Source organism: Microtus ochrogaster, linkage group LG2 (assembly GCF_000317375.1).
Source record: "Microtus ochrogaster isolate Prairie Vole_2 linkage group LG2, MicOch1.0, whole genome shotgun sequence".
NCBI classification, from domain to species: domain Eukaryota; kingdom Metazoa; phylum Chordata; class Mammalia; order Rodentia; family Cricetidae; genus Microtus; species Microtus ochrogaster.
This window is the reverse complement of record NC_022028.1, coordinates 21,824,285-21,842,623: the sequence shown is the minus strand read 5'-3', so window position 1 is coordinate 21,842,623 and position 18,339 is coordinate 21,824,285. Positions and strand designations below refer to the sequence as shown.

At 47.7% G+C, this 18,339-nt stretch overlaps 1 protein-coding gene across 1 annotated transcript; it reads right to left on the bottom strand.

Moving 5' to 3' along the window:
* Window positions 1-104: 104 nt before the first annotated feature.
* On the bottom strand, window positions 105-1,970 carry LOC101982886 (cytochrome c oxidase subunit 5B, mitochondrial). Its single transcript, XM_005359928.3, has 4 exons — window positions 1,811-1,970; window positions 1,217-1,293; window positions 939-1,038; window positions 105-293 (listed from the first exon to the last, which is right to left on the bottom strand). Exons 1-4 carry the CDS (start codon window positions 1,911-1,913, stop codon window positions 181-183), a joined length of 393 nt encoding a protein of 130 aa, XP_005359985.1. The 5' UTR covers window positions 1,914-1,970; the 3' UTR covers window positions 105-180.
* Window positions 1,971-18,339: the final 16,369 nt, after the last annotated feature.

Sequence of the window (18,339 nt, the reverse complement as noted above, 5' to 3'; positions counted from 1 at the left end):
GAGTTCAGGGCCGGCCTGGTCTAGAGTCCCAGGACAGCAAAGACTACACAGAGAAACCCTGTCTCAAACAAAACAAAACAAAAACTACAGAAAGACTAGCCACCTATGGGAGGAGCCAATACAACGGCTAGTTTATTGGAGGGAAGTTTTCCATCACATTCTGAAAAGTTAACGCAGGGCTCAGTGGGCCAGTTGGTGGGGCACCAGCTTATAATGGGTTCCACAGCTTGGGCACCGCTGAGTCTCGCCTCTATGCAGCCAAAACCAGATGACGGTACAGTTGTCCTCTTCACCTGAAAGGAAAGAGTGGGTGACAGCCGTCCAGCTCCAGCGCCTCTTCCCTACAGACACTTCAGGGACAAAACTGCAGTTGACTCTGAGAGATCACTGCAAGCTCTGCTCTTTCAGATGAAACAGTGGGCAGAGTTTACCTATGAGTGAAATACCCTGTGTATCAGGGTCACTGCAGGCTCTCACAATTCCATTCTCTGCGGAGAATCCCAAAGCAGCGGGAGCAGCACTGATCTGAATCCTTAGTGCCTGGCACACAACTTGTTTTATACATATTATATATTTATATTTAAGATTTGTACTATATATATATATGTATATATATATATATAAATAAATAATCTGGGTTGGAAAGATGGTTCAACAATTAAGAGCATGGATTGCTCTTCCAAAGAACCTGAGTTCAATTCCCAGCATCCACATAGCTGGCTCACAACCTTGCGTGTAACTACAGCCCCAGGGGCATCTGATTCCGGTGGCCTCTCACACTCACTGAGGATCAGGACAGTCAAAACCCTTACAACAGTGTTCATGAGTATTTCTGTGCACATACAGTCAGTCACATGCATGTATCTGAAGCGATTTACAGACATTCTGTGTAGCAGGCCATAAACAAACAGGCCAGAAACCAAAGGCAAGGTACTTACAGATGCAGCCCACTATCCGCTTGTTGGTGATGGACGGGACTAAATTAGGATCTTCCTTGGTGCCTGAAGCTGCCTTCGGAGGTAGCATATTGTATGGATCCTGAAAAAGACAAGGATGGACTAATTATGACATACATCACAGACATCCCCGGCCACTACACTTCAAAGGGGCTGTTCCTACAAGTCGAGTTTCCGGGACCAAATGCTGGCTGACAGCAGACTCCTGTGATCCCGCCCAAGTCCAAGGGCTCCAGAGGACACCGAGAATTTTCCCTCACCAGTCCCTTCTCTGAGGCTATCATGATCTCCCTCTCCAGCCCTGTAGCCTGCTCCTCATCAGTAGGAACACCACCACCTGCAAGAAGAAAAATGGATTGTATCAATAATTCATAATAGGACCATGATGAATACAGGCGAAAATGACCGACACGGGAGAGGTGACATTGTAAGCTTCTTTGGTGGGCTCCCAAGTTACCCATTTCCATAGCCCCCTCGGCCCCACTGAGTCATGACTCCCAACGCCTTATGGGACGTTTTCCCCACCAACCGCCGAAGCTTGTTTCTAAAACCAAATCAATGAGAGCGTATGGGCTGGAGGTGGGCAAGGAATCTGGATGTCCGTCCAGCCCTTTCTCAGCTCTCTAACCGTCCCTGTCTCCCAAGGTCACCCGGCACCTTCCAGTCAGTGCACTTTAGTAGCGGTCAATCGGGTGGGCGGCCGAAATCACCGCCAGACGGAGCCGAGCGCAGGCTCCCGGAACGCAAGGTGGTCCACGGGGCCAGGACGAGCTCAATGGCCCACCCCGCTCGACCGCGCCGTCATCAACCACCCCCGAGGCCACCGACCTGGCGCGCCCAGCTCCCTCACGTACCTCTAGAAGCCATGGAGCGCGTCGCAACCGCGCCATGGGGCCCGCGGGCCCTTAGGGCCTGAGCCGCCAGAGCGCCCACTCCGCGAAGTAACCTTGAAGCCATCTCGCTGGAGACAAGTAGATGCACTTCCGGGAACAGGCTCGGCAAGACAGGCGGGACTTCCGGTGACTGGCGTCTGTCAATGTCCAGTCTTTCTTCCGCTTCCTCCCCCCGCCCGCCCAAGAAGCGAAGGTAGGTGCTGCGCATGAGCAGCTCGGCCCCTTCTCCCGCCGCGCAGACTCCCTCAGCCTCGGAGGCGGGGCGTCAGTCACCATGACAGCTAGCGAGCGGCTTTCCGCTTGCGTGCTCGCGCCTCTGTGTCCCAGCCACATAGCGGTTCCTGTGGGGTGTGTGTGGGCGGGGGCTGTTGGAAGCTTAAGTTCCCCCCAGTCAGGGACTTGCTGCACCACAAATGATACTTGAGCTCAGGAAGACGGTTTTGTTGGCTATGCCTGTTAATCCGCGGGTTCGGGTCTTCAGGCAGAACATTAGCCATCACCAATTTGCTACGTTGTTCCACCCTGTCAGAATTTGGCAGGACCTACCCACAGTTTTGGCCTCAATTTCTTTTTCTTTTGTTTTTTTTTTGTTGTTGTTGTTGTTGTTTTGTTTTTTATTTTTTTGCAGAGTACAGTCGGCCGTGACTGACCTGGAACTCGCTTTGTACATTAAGACTGGTCTCGAGCTCACAGACTGGCTACCTCTGCCGGGATTAAAGGCTCAGTTTCCTCCTACAGCAGTGTCTACTGGAGGTGATGGTGTTGGCCCCAGGGATGGGGATGCAGGGCTCCTCCTGGTGGCCGTTCTGCGAGGTTATGGACCAATGAGGAAGATACTAGGAGGAGGAAGGAAGGAAAGTTAATAATGCAGACAGAAACCACAATAGGTACAGAGGCCTCTAATTTAGACAAAAAACATCTCCCATTGCTCCCCATTGCACACAGGTAAAGGGTAAAAACTCACGGCGGGACAACTAGAGGACTTGCAGACACTGGCCACGTCCTGGGCCGAGCATTGTGTTCATGTTGTGGAATATTCCCTAGAAATAGGAGAATTTTGTCAGGGTTTGTTGGGTTCAAGAAAATTTGACTCTCATTCTAGTCACCAAGATCGGATGTGTGGAGGCTGGGAAATGACTCAGTTAATAAAATGTAATCATGGGACCCTGAATTAGAGCTCCAGTGCCCACATAAAGCTGGGTTCACCAGCCTATACCTGTAATACTAACATTGGGAAACAGAGGCAGCAAGATCCTGGGGACTGACTGAACAGCCACTCTAGCCAAAATGGTGAGCTCCGTGTTTGATGAGAGACTCTGCTGCAAAAAAATAACAGGGAGAACAATCAAGGGCATCATGAGGTCAACCTCTGGGCTCCATATGCATGTGCATACATATGCACCCACATAAACACACACACACACACACACACACACACACACACGATTGTGTACATAACACCAGCTTCAGGACCAGGCTACAGGGTGTTCCCATCCCCTCCTGCCTCCAGCTCTATCCACCCTCCACTGACATCTCTGCCCCTTGGGGAACATCTGCAACTCCTGTTCCATCACTGTCTTGGTCAAAACAATCCATTTTTATTAAATAGTATTTCTTACCTTATAAGGTAATTTTTAGTTGTCTTAGTGTTCTATTTCTGTGAAGAGATAGCATGACCATGGCAACACTTAGAAAGCATTTAATTGGGGCTTGCTTACAGTTTCAGAGGTTTAGTCCATTGTCATAATAATAGCGAAGAACAGGTGGCATAGCTGGGCGGTGGTGGCGCACGCCTTTAATCCCAGCACTCGGGAGGCAGAGGCAGGCGGATCTCTGTGAGTTCGAGACCAGCCTGGTCTACAAGAGCTAGTTCCAGGACAGGCTCCAAAACCACAGAGAAACCCTGTCTCGAAAAACAAAACAAAAAAAAAAAAAAAAGAACAGGTGGCATGCAGCCAGCCATGGTGCTGGAGAAGTTGCTTGAGAGTTCAACCTCTGGATCCACAGGCTTCAGCTTTTAAAACCCTAAAGTTCACCCCAGTACCACACTTTCTCCAACAAGGCCACACCTACTCCAGCAAAGCCACACCTCCTAATCCCTGTCAAAGAGAGTCATCCCGTAATGACCAAGCCTTCAAATATATCAGCCTATGGGGACCATTCTATTTCAAACCACCACAATTTTCAAAATAAAAGCACATTGTAATAAATCACATAACACAAATATGTAAGGAAAACGTTGGCAATTTGGCATTTCTTCTTTGGGCCTCCCCTTCCAAGCCAAACTTTCTCAGCCTCAGCACAATTAACAATCTGGGTCAGGAAGGATTTGAAGCAGTGGGAGCTGAGGCTCTCCTTTGGGTATTGTGGGATTTGGAAGCTCTGCCTCCTATCATTCTCCAGGGTGACAACGAAAGCCTCTTCCGTCAGTGCCCTGTGTTATATATACCCTGGGGTCAACATCACCTCTGGCTAAAAGTCATTGGTTCCAGTCTTACGTAAATATATGCAAAGAATTGGTATAAAGAAGAAATACATGAAATTTATTTGTTTGTGAGGTAAAAATACAAATAAGTGAAACATTGCTTTTCAAATTTAAAGAATATTTTGTGGACACGCCTGCGAATAAAAACATATATAGCTAACATATAATTGCTGCATAATATCCTTTATAGATGTGCTGGAATGGCTCCAGCTATCCCCTGGTAAATATTCAGATTTCTAGGGTTTCATTTTAGAGGATTCTTTTCTTCAAAAGACTCAAAGCCAGCTCAGTCAGAAGCACTTTAAAGACAATGTGTTTGCACCATAGTCGCAGAGGATGTCCCAGACCAAGTGCCCATGCTAGGTGGGTGTTTTACCACTGAGCTACACCCCAGCCCTTTCTGTTTTAGACCAGTGGTTCTCAACCTGTGGGTCATAACCCCTTTGGGGGGGTGTCAAATACCAGATATCTTGTATATCAGATGTTTACATTCTGATTCATAGCACCAGCAAAGGTACAGTTACGAAGTAGCAACAAAAGAATTATATAGTTGGGCATCACCACAACATGAGGAACTGTATTAAAAGGTCCCAGCATTAGGAAGGTTGAGAACCATTTAAGACAGTTTCACTTTGTACCTCCGGCTAGCCTTGAACTCTTGACCCTTCTACCTTCCACTTCTGAGTGCTGGGAACACAGGAATGTGCCACTACACCAGGCCAAATTGCTAGTTTGTTTTGTTTTTGTTGAGTTTTGGGTTTGGGGTTTTTTTTGTTGTTGTTGGGGTTTTTTGTTTGTTTGTTTTTGTTTTTTGCCTCTGTGACATTCAGCAGTGCATTGTAGCTGGGATCAAAAAAGCGAGGTTGAAACATTTTAATACACTCTGTGGAGTTATTTGCCCAAAACTTTGGAGCAACTCCTGGTCCCCACCACTAGGGTCTTTGCTGATTGCCTCTGGCTGAATGAGCCCTACAGAGCTGTTAGTGATCCCATGTTCAGCTCCCTGAACCTTCACAGTTTGGATTGATCCTTTGCACTTTCTGTAGGCTGCCACTCTGCAAACCACCTTACACTAACTTTGTGCCTTAGGTCTACTTTTTATTATTATTATTTTCTTATTAAGATGTATTAAGGAGCTGGGCAGTGGTGGTGTATGCCTTTAATCCCAGTACTTGGGAGGCAGAGACAGGCGGATCTCTGTGAGTTCAAGGCCAGCCTGGTCTATATAGCAAGTTCCAGGACAGTTAGAGCTACACAGTGAAACCCTGTCTTGAAAAACCAAAAGAAAGAAAAAGATTATTAAGGAGTGGCATACTCCTTTAATTCCAGAGCCCAGGAGGCAGATCCAGGCATGTATCTGTGAGTTTGAGACCATCCTAGGTGACATTATGAGTTCCTAGCCAGCTGAGACTACAGTGAGGCCTTGTCTCTAAAAAGAAAAGAAAAAAGAAAGAAGGAAGGAAGGAGGAAAAAAAGAAAAGGAAAAATGTATTAATTGTACATGTTACAAGTAATGTACATGTAGTGTAATATTCCCACACATGCGTATGGTGGGCACTAATTGAACCAGCTTCCCTTTATCTCTCATCCCCCCTCATCCTTCCCAACTTCCCATTCTCCATCTTACTGTCAGGGCAATCTTGTTTAGCTTCCACATATGAGAAGAAACCTGTGGTGCTCATCTTTCTGTGCTCGGTTTCTCTCACTTTGTTGACAGAGGTTTCTGTCTCACCAGGTCCCACAGTTGTTTAGTCCCAAATAAACACAGAGATGTCTACATTAATCATAAACAAATTGGCCTAGTAAATCAGACTTTTCTTTCAATTAATTGTATCTTAAACTACCCCGTTATTATTGTCTATGTTAGTCACGTGGCTTGGTACCTTTTTTGTCAAGGCAGTCACATCTTGTTTCTTCTGTGGCTGGGTCATGACTGTGGACTGTGTCCTCTTCCCAGAATTCTCCTGTTCTCATTGCCCTGTCTCTATTTCCTGCCTGGTCACCCCACCTCTACTTCCTGCCTGACTACAGGCCAATCAGCATTTTATTAAACATAATACAAGTGACAGGATGAAAGACCATTGTCCCATAGAAGTGTCCTCTACTTCCGCCCATTTGCTGCAGATGGCAGAGCGAGTGCCTAAAACACAGCAAGTGAAAACGCAGTGATGTGTTCCATGCAATGTGCTTCTTTTCACAAAAGGGAATTATGGGGACTAGAAAGATGGCTCAAGAAGGTTGCTTGCTGCCAGCTGAGTTTGATGTTTGGAACCCACAGAGAAGGGGGGAACTCACTCCCACAGGCTGACCTCTGACCGCCACACTCTTACCATGGCATGCATGCCCCCACAGACTTAAGGGATTCTGATTGGGTGGTGGTGTTGAGTTCCTTTAATCCCAGCACTCAGGAGGCAGAGGTAGATCTCTGAGTTTGCAAAAGACCATTCCGAATGTGGAAAAATGAATATAAGCTGTTACCTCTGTGAGCACAAGGTTGAGGGGTAGACATGGAGGGGGCTATGAAGGGAGGCATTCAGATTTTCAGCGCTTTGAATTTTTGTTTTAGCTCTGTGACTGTGTTACCTATTCGGAAATCATAAGCATATTTATTTATTTATTTGTTTGTTTATTTATTTATTATAGATTTCTGCCTCCTCCCTGCCACCACCTCCCATTTCCCTCCCCCTCCCTCAGCAGCCGGAAGAGCAGTCAGGGTTCCCTGTCTTGTGGGAAGTCCAAGGACCTCCCACCTCCTTCCAGGTCTAGTAAGGTGAGCATCCAAACAGCCTAGGCTCCCACAAAGCCAGTACGTGCAGTAGAATCAAAACCCAGTGCCATTGTTTTTGACTTCTCAGCAGCCCTCATTGTCCGCTATGTTCAGCGAGTCCGGTTTTATCCCATGCTTTTTTTTAGACCCGGTCCAGATGGCCTTGGTGAATTCCCGATAGAACATCCCCATTGTCTCAGTGTGTGGGTGCACCCCTCACGGTCCTGAGTTCCTTGCTCGTGCTCTCTCTCCTTCTGCTCCTCATTTGGGCCTTGGGATTTCAGTCCAGTGCTCCAATGTGGGTCACTGTCTGTGTCTCTTTTCATTGCCTGATGAAGGTTAATATTCAGGAGGATAACTATATGTTTTTCTTTGGGTTCACCTTCTATAAGCATCTTTTTAAAGTCAGCCACTGATATCCTTATTTGGAGGAGGTGTTTGTTTTACTGATTCTTACTGAATATTAAGGTAATTAATATTAAATCTTTTCCATGGATCAAAGCCAAGGATGGTTATTAAATCACATATTATTTCTGCCTTGAGTCATGTGTATGTGTGTCTGTTTGTCTGTCTGTCTGACTGTCCTTGGTATGGTCAGAATCAACAAAACTTGAAGGAATGGGGTCAAAAGGCTCTTCAGGTTCAATTCTGCTGCATATGAAGTAACTCTGAGCTTTAGTAGCCTCAGGGTCCCTGGGCACTGTGTGTGTGCTGGGCAACTTTTTAATTATGGCAGGGGTAAAAGGGTAAATGCTCCTCAGGCCTTCTAGGTCTATCCCCAGGAACCCTCTGGAGGCCTGAGGAAAATGAGACCCAAGGCTGAATTCCTGGATGATTGCTTAGAGCCAAAACCCATTCAGGTCAGAGTGAAATGTTTTTTATGCAGACACCACAAATTCAAAATGGGTCTTGTGGAACTGCTGTCAGCACTGGGCCTCGCTATAGCAGGAGCGATATCGTCGTCGGATGACCACACTTATTTAAAGCATTTTTTATCTTCCAGAACAAAAGGAGTCTAGTGTGACAGCTGAGCAGCCCAAGTCAGCCCCTACCCCACTGTTAGGTGCCTCACTGAGTCCTCCACAAGACCCATGGGGCACAGTGGAATCGTCACCCCATGAGCGTTGTGCCAAAGCAGTGAGAGGGAGCAGTTGTGAGACAAAAGCCCACCCCTCTCCCCTCCCTCATTGCTCCTACCAGTGAACTCCACTGGCACCTAGAGGACAGCCTAGACCCCAGGACGTCCTTTGATACAGATATGGAGGGAAATGACCCCACTCCCCAGCCCCAGTACAGACGCAGGAAGAAGAGCTCAAGGTTGCTCTGGGAGGACAAAGGGGCAGTGCTCAGCTCTGTTCTGTGGAACAGTCCCCTGCTTGGATCTAAGCTTCAGCCCTAAAGCTACCTGTTTACTGGATCAAGAGATCAATTCACAGCCAGAGGTTGTGGCTAACTCCTGTAATCCAGCGTTTGGGAGGCTGAGGAAGGATTGCAGTGAATTGGGAGTTACCCTAGGCTGTGCAGTGAGTTCCAGACCAGTCTGTGCTACTGGGGGTGGAGGGATGAGATTGGTTGATTTTGGTTCACTAGGCTCCCCAGGTAGGTGTGGGCACACATGTATGTGGTTCTCTAGTGTAATAAACTTGCCACCAGCTCACAAATAATGACACGGAGACTTCTAATTAACTATGAAAGCTTGGCCCTTAGCTTAGGCTTGTCCCACTAGCTCTTATAACCTAAATTAACCTGCTTTTATTAATCTGTGTTCTACCATGTAGCTCGGTCACCTCTACTCTGCACCATATATCCTAATATCCTACCTCTTTAGTGTCTCCTTGGCGTCTCCTGTGCTCCTAGATTCCTCTTCCCACGGAATTCCTCTCTTTCCCGGAAGTCCTGCCTGTACTGTCCTGTCTAGCTATTGGCCACTTAGCTCTTTATTAAACCAGTCAGAATGCATATTGGACAGAGACACATCTTTACAGGGTAAACAAATACTCCACAACACTCTAAAGCAGGACCAAAGAAAGCAGATCCTAAGAGGAAGGACAGGCGGGGTCTGAAGCAGTTCAGCTTACCAAACCTCCTTTTCCACTCTTTCCTGGACCCCCTGAATAAATGCAAAGGTCCTAAAGGCACAAAACCTTAACACGGGGAGTCCCTAAATTAAAAAGAACTCCCTGGGAGATGTGGGAAAAAGACAGGTCAATAGAAACAACAGCCCAGCGGTCAAGCTGGGAGCTCATAAACCTGCCCAGGCTCTGGGCCCAGTAGGGGGCCCTCGAGCCTGTTTCTTATCTGAAAACTGGCTGGGGCATTCGCGCCCTCTGGTGGGCTGGAAAAAGCCAGTGCGGTCCTATTTCTGGAAGCGGTTCATCCACGGAGTTATCCTTTGTAGAGTATTTTCATTTTGCCTTTGGTTCTGTCTCTTTCTATTAAACCTTCAACTGGTGCTCGTTAGGAGGGACCTGCCTCACCGTTTAAGATGGCAGACGCGTTCCAAAAAAACAATAAGGAATCCAGAGAGGACGGGTCTGATTCCTTGAGTAAACCCTGTCCTCATGAGGCTGAGGGTCAGAAGATTGGAGTTTTTAATTGGATTTGGTTAAGCCTGTTAAGACAGTAAGTGCCTGTCTCAAAAAAGAACTAAATTAAAAGTAAAAATGTCTGTGACAACTGGAAGTCGGATGAATTAACTGGTCCATTAAAAGAAATAAAGGTCAAACAAGAAGGCTCCCCCAGCACACCAGGGCAGCTGGGATCCTGCTCATCCTATCCTGGTCACCTAAGAAGGCTCCCTCAGGAAACAGACTTTGCTAAAGTCCCCGAGACAGGCTGGCAAAGCTCAGCTTGGCTCCACGGCCCTACTGCCCAGAGACCAGGGTAGGGCACGGATTTTCACTGAAGACAGAGCTGGCTGAGGCTAATTCGAAATTATGTGTGTAAATGCCCTCGTTCAATGTCAGATGCAGGGACAGGGCTCAACCAGTGCTTGTGGAATGTGAATCTGAAGGGTTGACGCATGCCCACACAGTTGTCCACCCAGAACAGATCTGTTCTCAAAGCAGACCGCGGTCAACATTAATGGGGTCCACACAAGTTATAGTGTCTCAACTTGGGAAAAATCGGATCATTAGACCGCGGAAAGTCAACTGTCTGTATTGAATTCAAATCTCGACACCTTCCCTTCTCCCCACAAGCCCAAGTATTCCACAACCCGATCTGTGAAACGGAAACCATTGTTCCCAGGCGGGGGTTTAGGTGACACGATTGGTATAAAGAGCGAGCACAGAACGCAGGCGGAAACCAGACGCTGGATCTAGCGGCGGGGGCATCATCTGACCTGCCGCACAGTGGCGGGCACGTGGCTGCGTGGCCCGAGGGTCACGTGAATGGAGCACGTGAACGGAACCCACCTGTTGTAACGGTGGGTGCATCGTGGCAGGCAGGCGCAGTGGCCTCCCCAGAAAGTCCCTCCTCTCGACTGTTGTTGCTGACCTGGCACCCCACCACCCTGGTAGCCTGCTCCAGCTTTTTGTGCGCCATCTTCTGAGGCTGCACTAGTGCTTCTGTTAACGCTTCCTGGCTGCCGTTTCCTCCTCTTCAGGCTCCGAGGCTGGGGCTCCCAGGAGTAGACTCCGCCAGACTCGAGGGGTAGGACCAGAAGCTTCATCTTAACGGTGAGTTCCTGGGGCACACAATTAATGTACCCACCCAGGGCTCATGTCTATCACCAGACTAGGCCTGGAAGTGGGTTCTAGTGCAGTTGCCTGGATTCCTTTTTACGCTTTCCTGGTTTCAGCTCAGGGTTGGCCTCGCTAGCAGGCCCAGCCTCCTCTATGCTCAGGTTAGCCCACATTAACAGGCTACGCCCTCTCCTGCCAAATGTGCCCTACGCCAAGGTCTGGCTTGATGGTTTGTTTTGGGTCGTGCGGCCTCTTGTGTTTTGTTTCTTAATGTTTCCCAGGGCATAAAAATTAGTTGCTGTTTGTCTTTCCGGAAACATTCGCTGTTCCCAGGCCCTGCTCAGTTTGATGGATGGAGAGTTTACGACACAGGGGTCTGCTTTGCTTTTCTTTGAGGACGACGCTCCTATTCTTCCATCTTTCAGACTGTGAGCTGAGTCCTCGCTAGCATTCCTAACCAGTAAATATTTGTTTAAAGCAACGCATAAAACACGATGCTGAGAGTATGGCATGTTGTTACGGCAATGTTCAGAAAAGCAAGTCGGCTATAATTTTCTGCATTAATCTTGACCGTTTTGACATTGATGCTCAAAGGGCTTTGGGTTTTCTGTATTTATTTATTTTCTTCTCCTTAAGGCCAGGAAAACAAAAGAACAACAACAAAGAAAAAAGTAGGAGGTCATGTGTTGAAATCACACTGTGAGACCTGGATGGGGAGTGGGGGGAGCCTTGGCTTTGCGTGATTTGGGGGGAGTGCTAACCCAGGAAGAAGGGGGTCTAGGCATGTTAACCATACCCACTGGAGGTCTGAGGTGAGACAGGTACAGTCCCTTGCCGGTGAGTGAAAGACAGGGCTAGGTCCTGACTGGCTGGGTGATGAGGGATTTGGGAAGGAGAGATTAGATTTTGCTTCTGTCTCCCAGCCTGACCACAGGAGGCCTTTGTCTCGTGCTCCCAGCGATGCCTAATGTCTCGCTGACTCTCAGATGCCTATTTGTTCCTGTTCTGACAGCTCTGAACTTGTGTCCCATAATTCCTAGGGTCTTCCCGATGCTGTCGCTCACCAGAAAGTGTCTGTCAGTCTTAGTGGCTTGAAAGTTACCTGTGTCCTTGAAACCATTAGCTTCTCAGTCCCTGTTGGTTGAGGGACTTCCTTGAGGGTTTCAGTTGGTGGCTCTGGGAGAAGCAATGAGCTGCTGTCAGGCTGGATTCTGCAGCCTGACTTGTTTGAAAATGTTTATGTAGTCAAGAGATGTGAGCCAAAGGATGGTCAAAAGCCTGAGCATAGGCACCTGTATCGAAAAATATGTATGCATTCTTTTGTGGGCTGACGAGCGCCTTGGAGGAAAAGGTATTTGAAGCAGCCAGACTTAGTTACCCAAGAAGCAGCAACCCCAGTCCATGGGTCTCGTGAGTGCACTCTTGGGCCCGAAAGGGAGGACTCCGCCTGCTGCTGTTGCTTTATGAGCTGCTAGTACTTGGAGCTCACCTAGAGACGGTATTTCCCTCCAGTCCACCCTTTCAAGATTTATTTTTTAATTACGTGTATATGCGGGCAGGGGTACATACTCACGCAGGTACCCGCAGCGGCCGGAAGAGGGTGTAGGATCCCTGAAGCCGGAGTTAACAGGCAGTTGTGAGCTCTGATGTGGGCTAGAGACAGAAGTGCTCTGAAGGAGCGGTCAGAGCTACTCCTGAGCCTCTCTCTAGCCCTATTTCTTTTGTTTCTACGTTGGCTTACCAGCTGAGCTTTGGGGATTCGATCAACCTGCTCCTGTGTTTTAGCTGATTTAATGACTGTGCTCCCGGCGAGGTTCACCAATTAAGCCGCAGGCTGTTGGAGCAGCAGTCAGCAGGGCAGGCTGTCTGTGGCAGGCGGGTTGTGTGTTTTACTAGGAACCTCACCTGCGGAAGGTCAGGGCTGTGCGAGACTCTCCTGTCGACACAAGACTAAGGCTCACCCTCGGCTGTCTTAAGAGAAGACACAGGCTGGACAACAGGAGGCCTCACATTCTCCTGGGTTAGATTCCTGCCGTGCCCACTCCTGGCTGATTTGTTCTAAAATTAGATTCTTCAGCACGCAAACATCGCCTGTAGCTAGCACTGGAGATGGTTTGTATAGAAGCAGAGCTGTTAGCAGCCACCTCTCTCATCTCTGGAAAGCATGCTCCTAGGCCTGCAGACGCAGACATTGCTTTTCTGCCACCCCACTGCCAGGTTGTCCATTTCCTTTCTCGTCTCATTTTGTTTTGTTTAAACGGGATCTCTTTATGTAGCCCTGGCTATCCTATGACATATGTAGATATGTAGACCAGGCTGACCTTGAACTCACACAGATACATCTGTCTCTGCCTCCCAAGTACTGGGATTAAAGGCACGGGCCACTATGGCCCATCTTTGAGAATGACTCGGGGTATCATTTTTATTTTATTTTGTTTTATTTTATTATATTTTGTATGTCTGTGCATACTTACGGGCACGCTTCTACCACACTGTATATGTGGAGGTCAGAGAACAACATGTGGGGGTCAGTTCTCTTCTTCCACCACGTGGGTTTCCTGGGATCCAACTGAGATAATCATGCTTGACAGCAAGCATCCTTACCTCTTGGACTAGTTTGTAGATGTTCCTTGATCTTTTGTATTTCAGTGTGATTTGCTCAAAGTATTATAAGTTATTTTTTAAAAAGAATAAACAAATTCGTTTTCAACCACTGCAAGGCAAATCTTCCAGGCAAGAGTCACCAGTGTGTGCTGAAACTGGGAACAGAAGCATGACAGGAAACGGATGTTTATGTCATCTCAGAGCATCTTCCCGTAAGGTACTGCTTAATCAGAAAGGACAAGACTGTAGGACGACAGCATAGGAACCTTGTGGTTCCCACCGTCGCCTGGTGCAAGAGCAGTAATAGGACACATGGGTGCTGTGAGCCTTCTGACGAGGTTCAGAGACCAGCTTGGAACATACGACCTGAATCTAATCACAAAGAAAGCCCACACAGTTCCCTAACTGACGGCTCTAGGGCATAACTCACCAGGACCCAAACAGTATGAAAGTCATGTGTGTGGTTAGGCGTGCTGACAGGCACCCGTAGTCCCACGCTCAGGAGGCTGAGGCAAGGACAAGGCACAAAGGCAAAGTCTGTTGTTGGTGGTATTGGTGTTGTTGGCTTTTGGTTTCTGAAGACCAGATCAGCCTTCAACTTAGAGATCTACCTGCTTCTGCCTTCTCTGGGTGCTAGACCTAAAGGCATGAGTCACTATGCAAGCTTGTGCGTTCCAAGACAGCCAAGGCCATGTAGAGAAACCTTGCCTCAAAAAAACAAAGAATAAGGCTGCTGCTGGTGGTGAACACCTTCAAGCCCAGCACTCAGGAGGCAGAGGCAGCAGTTCCCTGTAAGTTCAGTGCCAACCGGGTCTATAAATCGAGCTCCAGGACAGCCCCAGAGCTACACAGAGAAAACCAGTCTTGAAAAAAAAAAAGGCATGAAAAGTGAAAGGTTTCTGAACCCCCATATTAAGTCTCTCCACTGACATAACCAAGTCAAATTAAAAGTCCAGGGTCCAGGTTTATTGGTAAGACGCTCCAAGGTGATTCTCCAGTCCCCAGAGAGGAGACAGGAGAAGAGATGAAAGAACTGAATGTCCTTTCCTTTAGAGACTGTTTAATACCCTGTAGACGTGGTCTTGAGCATCTCCGGGGTTTTGCAAGCTTTCTGAGTCTGGACAGGGTTTGGATTGATGGTGGGAGGGGCGGGCAGAGCTTCTACCTGAACAAAAAGTTTATTTGAATTGTTGGCTGAAGCATTTGTCAAAAGATGGCCTACTAAAAATGATTTGGAGATGCCTGGTATCCCTTGGCTTAGTGTTGAGGAAAGGATTTTAAGGCTCAGGGAAATTGCAGTGCTGGAGTGGGTACCCTGTGTAAAACCTAGTGCTCCATAATGGGAAGGCCCAGAGGACATGGCCTCCGCTGTCCTATAAGACACAAATGGAGGGAGGGAGCCCTGCACCTCTGAAGAGCTTTGTTGTGGCCCTTTTGCTTGAGCCAGACCTTGGGGCTGGAGGTGCTGCTGCTCAGCTGGACGAATTAAATGCAGTGGTTTTAATTGGACCCTGAAGTAGCAGGGGCCAGGTGGCAGCACTGAGTCGCCAAAGACAAGGTGATCATAATGGGCAACATAGACAAAAAAATGTTCATAACAGCCTAACATGTAATCACCACACAGGCAAGGAGAATTGTACTGAGGTATGACTGGGGTGGACCTTTGGTGCCGGCTAATCACCATGGTGTTTTCAGGCATGAGATAGGTAAGAAGCCTATGAATTTTTGTGCTTTTGGTTTTAAAGCACAAAAGCACACAGAAGCAGAAAAACCTCAAGCAAATGAGAGAAAGGCGCCATTGGATTGTGGCAAAAGGGAGTCTTGGCCGATGAACCAATTTCCAGACTAAGCCAGTGTGCAGACCCAGAACCCCTTGAATGAAGGGATGACCAGGTTCCCCAAGGAAGGACCTTGATAAAACACCTAAAAGTTTTGCTGTTAGCCTTTCTCCAGTCCTTCCCAGAGGAACCTATGGCCTTTTTCAAGGCTAACTCTAAACTGGTCAGACTTTCTGGGATCTGTTATATACTGGTTATGAACTGATGCTGATTCTAGGAGATCCCAAGAAACACTGTGGCCCTCCAGTTAAAGTAGGGGCTTATGGAGTCCAGCTCACAGTAGGCCCAGTGGATCCCTAAATTCATCTTGTAGTTATTTCCACAGCCCCAGAATATATAATTGGGATAGATATTCTTAGAAGTTGGCAGAATTCTCACGTTGGTTCCTGACTTGTAGAGCGAGGGCTATTATGATTGGAAAGGCTGAGTGGAAGCCGTTAGAGTTGCCTTTGCCAAAGAAAACAGTGAATCAAAAACATTATCACATCCCTGGAGGGACTGAAAATACTATTGCCACCATCAGGGACTTGAAAGATGCAGGGGTGGTGGTTCCCACCGCATCTCCCTTTAACTCTCCTGTCTGACCAGTGCGGAAGACAGATGGACCGAGAAAATGACAGTTGACTGCTGAAAACACAATCAGGTAATAAGAACAATGGCAGCTGCTATACCAGATGTGTCCTTACCTGAGCAGCATAACACATCTCCTGGTATATAATTTGTGGCTATTGATCCAGCAAATGCCTTTTTCTCAGTACCTGTCCATAAGGATCACCAGAAGCCATTTGCTTTCAGTTGGTAATATGCCAACAGTATACCTTTACAGTCTTACCTCAAGCATATAGTAACTCTCCTGCCCTGTGCCACAGCTTAGTTAGAAGGGATCTGGAGCGTCTGTCTCTTCCACAGAATATCACACTGGTGCACTGTATGGGTGACACTATGCTGACTGGACCAAGTGAGCAAGAGGGAGCAACCACTTTGAACTCATTGCTAACACATATGCATATCAGAGGATGGGAAATAAATCCAACCAAATTACAAGGGCCTTCTACCCCAGTGAAGTTCTTAGGAGTCCAGTGTTGTGGACCATGCAGAGATACTCCTTCCAAGGTGAAGGATAAATCATTTTATTTGGCCCCTCCGACCACCAAGAAAGAACCATGATATTTAGTGTGCCTGTTTGTATTCAGCACATTGATGACTTGGGTGTGTTACTCCAGCCCAGATACCAAGTGATTTGGTAAGTTGCTAGCTTTTAGTGGGGCCTGGAACAGGAGAAGGCTCTTCAACAGGCCCAGGCTGCTGTGCCGGCTGTTTACTACTTGGACCATATAATCCAGCAGACTCAACAATACTGGAGTTGCCAGTGGCAGATAGAGATACTGTTTGGGGCCTTTGTCATCCCCCTACAAGTGAACTGCAGAAGAGCCCTTTGGAATTTTGGAGTGAGTCTACTCTAGTTGCAATGCTGTCTACTGCCAAGCATGCACCTAGAGCCTCATGGGATATGCCCTGTGATCACTTGACTGAGGAAGAGAAGACAAGGGCCTGGGTTAGTGATGGTTCTGCATGTTGTGCAGGCACTACCCGGAAGTAGACAGCTGCAGCATTACCACCCCTTTCTGGGACAACCCGGAAAGACACAAGCAAAGGAAATCTTCACAGTGGGCAGAACTTCAGGCAGCACACATTTTATTTGGAAGGTGAAATGGCCAGATGTGCAAATGTTCACTGATTCATGGGCTGAAGCCAGTGGATTGGCTGGGTGGTCAGGGACTTGGAAAGAGCATGTTTAGAAAATTGGTGAGAAAGACATCTGGGTAAGAAGTATTTGGATAGACTTCCAAATGAGCATAAGATGTGAAGATACATGGGATGTGTCCCATGTAAATGCTCATCCAAAGTTGACTTCATCAGAGAAGGGGTTAAGTAATCAAGTAGATAGGATGACCCATTCTGTAGACAATCAGCCTCTTTCTTCAGTCATCCTCGTCATTGCCTCATGGGCCCATGAGCAAAGTGAGCATGGTTACAGAGATGGAAGTTAGGTATGGGCTGGACAACGTGGACTTCCAGTCACCAAGGCTGACCTGGTTACAGCTGCTGCTGAGCGCCAGGTTGCCAACAGCAGAGACCAACACTGAGCCCCAGGTATGGTGCCGTTCCCCCAGTGATCAGCCTGCAATATGGTGGCTGCAACATGACTACGCTGGCCCACTCCCCCATGGAAAGGTAAACACTCTGTCCTCACTGAAGTACACATTTATTCTGATTGCGGATTCGCCTTTCCTGTAGTAATGCTTCTGCCAAAACCACCATCCTTACAGGATGTTAACTCGCAGAATTCCTTATCCACTGTTACGGTATTCCACTTAGCAGTGCTTCTGACCAAGGAACTCGCTTCACAGCCAGAGAAATGTGATAGTGGCCCACGACCATGCAACCCACTGGTCTTAACATGTTCTCCACCACCCTGAAGCAGCTGGCCTGAGAGAAAGATGGAATGGCCTTCTGAAGACAGTTACAGCACCAGTTAAGTTGCAACAGCTGGAAGGCTGGAGCAGGGTCCTCCAGAAGGAAGTATATGCTTCGATCAGCATCCAGTATATGGTGGGTTTTCTCCCATAGCCAGTATCCAAGGCTACAGAAATCAAGGGGTGGAAAAGAGAATAGTTCCATTCACTGTCACCTTAGTGACCCACTAAGAAAGATTTTGCTTCTTTTTCCTGTGACCTCATGTTCTGCTGGGCTAGTAATTTTGGTTCTAGAGGAGTGGGGAGTGCTCCTGCCAGGAGCCAACATTCCTTTAAACTGGAAGCTTAGACTTCCCCTTGACCACTTTGGCTTTATTTTTTTGGCAATGGGGGAGACTGGTTTCCAGACAGGGTTTCTCTGTGTAGCCCTGGCTGTCATAGAACTCACTCTGTAGACCAGGCTGTCCTCAAACTCATAGAAATCCCCCTCTCTTTGCCTCTCTAGTGCTAGGTGTGTGATGCCACCACCTGACCACATTTGAGTTTTTGATGTCTTTAAGCCAACAGGCTAAGAGAGGAATAACGGTATTAGGAGTGGTGATTGATCCAGATTATCATGGGAAATTGGCTATC

What these genes read in the sequence shown, in the direction of transcription:
- LOC101982886 (XM_005359928.3), bottom strand. Translation starts at nt 1,913, where the DNA reads ATGGCTTCAAGGTTACTTCGCGGAGTGGGCGCTCTGGCGGCTCAGGCC. An exon ending in GCGCTCCATGGCTTCTAGAG is followed by an intron (nt 1,294 to 1,810) that starts GTACGTGAGGGA and finishes TTCTTCTTGCAG; the next exon opens with GTGGTGGTGTTCCTACTGAT. An exon ending in GCGGATAGTGGGCTGCATCT is followed by an intron (nt 294 to 938) that starts GTAAGTACCTTG and finishes CTTTCCTTTCAG; the next exon opens with GTGAAGAGGACAACTGTACC.